This window comes from Limulus polyphemus, unplaced genomic scaffold, assembly GCF_000517525.1.
Source record: "Limulus polyphemus unplaced genomic scaffold, Limulus_polyphemus-2.1.2 Scaffold39, whole genome shotgun sequence".
In the NCBI taxonomy this organism is placed as follows: Eukaryota; Metazoa; Arthropoda; class Merostomata; order Xiphosura; family Limulidae; genus Limulus; species Limulus polyphemus.
Genome location: NW_013665649.1, coordinates 1,344,362 through 1,350,165, shown reverse-complemented (window position 1 = coordinate 1,350,165; position 5,804 = coordinate 1,344,362). Strand labels below are relative to the sequence as shown.

Sequence of the window (5,804 nt, the reverse complement as noted above, 5' to 3'; positions counted from 1 at the left end):
AGCCAGCTTTCCTCAGCCAGTGAAAACCATATAGAAGTAAAGCTAATCGGTATATGTATAGACAGTGTGGCCAATAAACTCAGCTAATGATATTTACTGTGTGCTTAGCCAGCTTTCCTCAGCCAGTGAAACCATATAGAAGTAAAGCTAATCGGTATATGTATAGACAGTGTGGCCAATAACCCAGCTAATGATATTTGCGTAAATAATGATGACTTGTAATGAAACTTGCCGAGTGGACGGTAGAATTATTCTTTTCATTGAATTGAACATTGTCAATTTAAGCATATAAAGAAAGCAGTATGCACAAATAACCAAACACCTCTAATTCACAAAATGATAAACCATTGGAACGGGATCACCTACCTATTCAAACTTTTGGAGGTGGCCGAAATTATTACTTACCCGTATTTGGCTTCTAACTTAGACAAAGTAGTCTTAATGAAATAGGCCTGAAATTGTTAATAAAAATCACATTACCTGCAGATGTTTTTTTTCTCACTTCCCTTTTAATTTGTTCATTGTGAATTCAAATGCAAAAGCACGTAAACATAGCATTTCCAATATCTTTTTTCGTCTCCTACAAGTCACTGCCATACAGGCCTTTCGTGTAATACCAGAGATCTTCAGTTAAACTATCGTTTAAACCATGAAATAATTTTAATGTTCGTCTGTTGTCGAAAAATTGTGCTAAAGCTCTCAAGGGCTATCTGTGCTAGCCGTCCCTAATTTTAAACTTATAGACTTGAATGAAGGCAGCTAGTCAACAGCTCCCTCTGCCAATTCTTGGCTGATAAAATGACCTCTTACCTGGCATAATTTTAATGTTGGACTGACCACCACAGGAATTAGGGCTGGCATGACTTTTGTGGCCAGTAAGTTTACAGTCAGTCCGTACCTCTTGCCTCCTAACATGTGCTTATAGATTCCTAAATAAAGTAAAAAAAAAAGCGTTACCATGTTTTTTTTAAACCATGAATACACATATTTAGTTACATAATTTTATCAGTTTGCATGTTGGTATATTTTAATGGTTTTAAATATCAACATTCTGTTTTAGGTCTTAAACTAACTGGATTACACCATAATGTACTATATTCTTGTTTACTAAATAATAGCCCACATAAAATCGCTAGAGATTTTTAGCGTACAATTGAGCGCAATGTATATTTTATCTACAGATGACTCTTTACGTAACGGATGGAATAATTTAAGCTAATTGCGTGTGTTAGAGCAAGGTCACACTGGGCTATCTGCTGTGTCCACCGCGGAAAATCTAACCACGGATTTAGTGTTGACATAGACTTAATTGCAGAAACTTAAATCAATTAATGGAAATGTCTCTGTTTTAATCATTAGTGTGTAATCCGATAACTTATCTAAAGTAAAAACCAGTCAAATACAGCATTTTTTCAATATCAAGATAACAAGATAAGTATTAATGAACAATCTATATCTCGCCTGATACTAAAATGTATTTAATGCGCATATGAAACGAAATCACGTAAATGCAACATAGTTTTGTGATATCTTATAAAATAGTATAAACAAATTTTGAAGAGAGCATTTCAGATTTCAGTTCCTAGTGCCGGTTTGAAGGTCTTTTTATGTGGTGACAGGAATCTTACTATACCCTCTCCGGTTTGAAGGTCTTATTTTATGTGGTGAGAAGAATCTTACTATACCCTCTCCGGTTTGAAGGTCTTTTTTTATGTGGTGAGAATAACTTTACTATATCCTCTCCGGTTTGAAGGTCTTTTTTTATGTGGGGACAAGAATCTTACTATATCCTCTCAGGTTTGAAGGTCTTCTTTATGTGGTGACAGGAATCTTATTATACCCTCTCCGGTTTGAAGGTCTTATTTTATGTGGTGAGAAGAATCTTATTATACCCTCTCTGGTTTGAAGGTCTTATTTTATGTGGTGAGAAGAATCTTATTATACCCTCTCCGGTTTGAAGGTCTTTTTTTATGTGGTGAGAAGAATCTTACTATACCCTCTCCGGTTTGAAATTGTCACCACATAAAGAAGACCTTCAAACCGAAGAGGGTAGAGTAAGATTCTTGTCACCACATAAAATAAGACCTTCAAACCGGAGAGGGTATAGTAAAATTCTTCTCACCACATAAAAAAAAGACCTTCAAACCGGAGAGGGTATAGTAAGATTCTTGTCACCACATAAAGAAGACCAATGATTATATTTAAAAATATATTTTACATTCTTACAAAGACTAATTAGTACAATCACTATGTCCCCACACAGACTAACTAGTACCATCACTATGTCCCCACACAGACTAGTTAGTATCACCACATGTCCCCACACAGACTAGTTAGTATCACCACATGTCCCCACAAAAACTAACTTGTAACATCACGTGCTTCTGCTCAAACTGTCTTGTACCAAAACTATCTTTCTACACAGACTTTATAGTTGTACATTATGGTTCCACACAGACTAATTAGTACCACTATTCCATACTTACATAGTACCTTAGTGTAAACTGACAGTGATAAACTAACGTGTGAAGAATGTTTGTTGATCTGGCTAACAGTTTCCTTGGACGTTGCTTTATATATGTTTCCCCCTTTGTATCATATTTGTTGGAGGTGGAGTTTTTGCCTCTCCCACAAATAGAAGTCTTTACTCTGTGTTTTAATATTTGTATTTGATTTGTATATTTCTGCCTATGAGGGTGATAAACTGTACTGAATTACCTTCGATTCGATAGCTTAATATATAGTCCTCGTTTGCGAATTTTTACGTGACGGGTTTAATACACACGTATACTTAACGTGACGGGTTTAATACACACGTATACTTAGTTAAAAAAAAGGTTTTCTAATTACGCGCATAATTTGAAAAGAGAAACAAACAATGTCGGCCATTATTTTTATTACTAAGCGCATAATTCCATATGTTCCCTAATTTTTTATCTAAGGCCGATGCGTTCAGTTTACATGTGCAAGTGAAAATGTTTTTCTCAAAAGTTCTTAAAACATTTGGAAGACAATTGGTGAAAACTGGGTGTAACGAAAGAAAGGTTGTACTTTATTGTGCTGAAAATATAGCTGCTATGTGAAGTTAACAAAAACGACAACTAAGGGAGAGGGTATAGTAAGATTCATAAGGTTTTAAGGGCTTTACTATTTAGTCTGTGTAGGAACATAGTGTGGTACTTATTAGTCTGTGTATGAAGGGACATAGTCATGGCACAAATCATTCTGTGTAGGGACATTGTGATATAAAGAAAAATGATATATTACACATACTATGAGGTGTGAGTGTCTAGTACAGTTATTCCGACTTTAATTAATCTCAGGCGCTTAACAAAACATGGATCGGGTTCAACAAGAAATAATAAACACAACTAAATATTCTGTAACAATCGATAAATAAATGCAAAATAATTCTAAACAAGTTCAATAATACTAATAACACTTAGAAAATAAGTTATAACAATGGGAAATGCAACAATTAAAGTATATAGAAAACACCAATGTAACTTAACTCATGACGTAATGTTATACATATATGGAACTTTTATGTAATCACTATTAACTACGTATAGTAAAAACTTAAACTATCGGGAAGTGAAACTAATTTAGTGATTATTCAGTCGTGCATTTATTCTAAACATTTTAGAAATATCTCCAGTTCTCATCTGGTGATTTTTGTAACGACAGAGTCACAAGTTACGAAGAAGTATATATGAGCTTACACATAAACGAAATGACACAAAACTTAATGAATGTCTGGACCATGCTCTTCTGCCTTCATACATAAATATATTTAAGGATCATCTGGTAATTTAAGTCAAAATAAGTTTCTTAGAAATTTGAAGTGGATTGCCAAACTTTTATCCGTGAGCGTAGCTTAAATTCTTCAAGCTACAAGATAGAACTTGACTGTCAGCGTTTTAGTTAGAAACTTCTGGTCTGACGTTACCTGTATTGAAATTAGTGAATATCGAACACTTCAAGCAGAATTTTGTGTTCAGTGTGGTCCAGATGTCTGGACCCATAGGGAAAATTGACATTGTATTCTTAAAGTTAAACAAACACATTTCTAATATCAGTTGTACATATTTCAGGAAAGTAAATACCCTGATGGCACATTATACCAAGAACTGTTATGTGTAAGGCTGTTAATGGCATGCGATTTGAATACTATATAAATTAAGAATAAATTGTGTATATTTCCCTATGGGTCCAGACTTCTGGTGCGCCCTGTATAATTAATTCTATGAATTTATTCATCTTATAAAGTAGATAACAGTATAACAGAAAGTAGATGATAACAGAAAAAGCATGAATCTGAAAAACCTTTCTCGAAGGATTGTTTAGAGAGTAATAACATAGTATAGTTAATAATCACAGCTCAACTGGTTGTTGAATCATTCTTAAAGAAACCATGTTCCGCCATTTTAAACTTTCACCTGTAAAGCTTAACAGTGTTATTTACTATATAATTAAAAAGAGTGGCCGTAGAAATCGTTGAAGAGATGTACTTTATCGATGTAACTTACGTATTAGTAAGTGTTAAAGTAAATAATCCGCAGATGTGTTTTTCAATATCTGTAAGAAGAATATTTAGCCATTGGCTACATTGATGGAGAGGTCGCAGAAGTCATCTGGCCTACATAATCAAGGCTGTGACCATTGCTGAAGACACCGCAGATGAGATAAGCTGAACTATAAGCAATGCTGTGAACAGGAGAAGAAAAATAATAATAATAACAACACTTGTTACGCTAAACGTGGGCGACTTACGAAGAACGTCAATTGATGTACATATTTGAAACAGTTGCACTGTCATCCTACAAAACAAAATGATTCAGCAGACCATTTCAAGCTCGACTCCACTAAACCTACAGTATAAGAGGTCCTGGTTCTTTTCTTTTTTTTTACACTAGCTAGAAGGTAATCTAATTCAAGTTATTTTGAATATATTTTACAATTGAAACAATATTCCATATCGCTAAGCCTATTCACCGTTAATCTTAGAATGAAGTAATATAATTTAAATTGCCATGTATAAAGAATTTAAACAATTTCCGATATAATAAAATTAAAGAAACTCCAACCGATGTGTAGAGAAAAAGACAAAAATATGCACATTATTACACTGACCAAATATTCCTGTTTTTCTACGTGTATCACACATTAATTGGATTATTTTTTGCTCTTTAAAACAGTATTCAGTTATTTTGAACATAAATGTTTTAAAGGTCGTTTTGACGGTTGAGAAACACAACATGTAGCTGAAATACTAGACTGTATAAATTTATTTAAATATATTTGAACGAAAGTTGTTTATTTAATTTGAGCAGTTGTTAAGAAGGAGGAATATTAATTCCAGGTTGTGGAAATATTAAAGCTAAAAATAAACAGGAAAGGAAAGAGCGTTCAGGACAGTAAATATAATAGTGGTAGTTTAAGCGGAGTTTGTCAAACAAAATAGCGTTTCGGTTATACTGAATACATTTGAAAAACAACTGTGTTTATCGAGAGGACAAGATCATCAACAATAATTTTGACTCATCTCTAAAAAAACTTTAAATTGCGTCATAAGTTTCGAAGGATTTATGCTAATGTGATGTAAAACATTTTTCCAAGGAAATTGAACCTTGGTCCTACAGTTATTTACTAAACAAGTAGCTCCACGAGGGTGTATTTAATCAGGTTTATTTCATGTATAAGGCTTAAAATGATATTTAACAGCTTAAACAATGTAGAAGACGTTAAGAAGTTGGTAAAAAAATGAACACTGAACATACCAAAGCTTTACGTGCCTATTTGCC

The 5,804-nt window shown here is 33.5% G+C and overlaps 1 protein-coding gene across 1 annotated transcript in view; it reads right to left on the bottom strand.

Annotated features, from left to right (window-relative positions):
- The window catches only part of LOC106461496 (SCY1-like protein 2), a 177,154-nt gene that overhangs the window by 5,560 nt on the left and 165,790 nt on the right, over positions 1 to 5,804 (bottom strand). Inside the window, exon 13 of the mRNA XM_022388724.1 lies at positions 811 to 929. Within this exon, the coding sequence (XP_022244432.1) occupies positions 811 to 929 (119 nt within the window). The remainder of the gene's footprint in view (positions 1 to 810; positions 930 to 5,804) is intronic.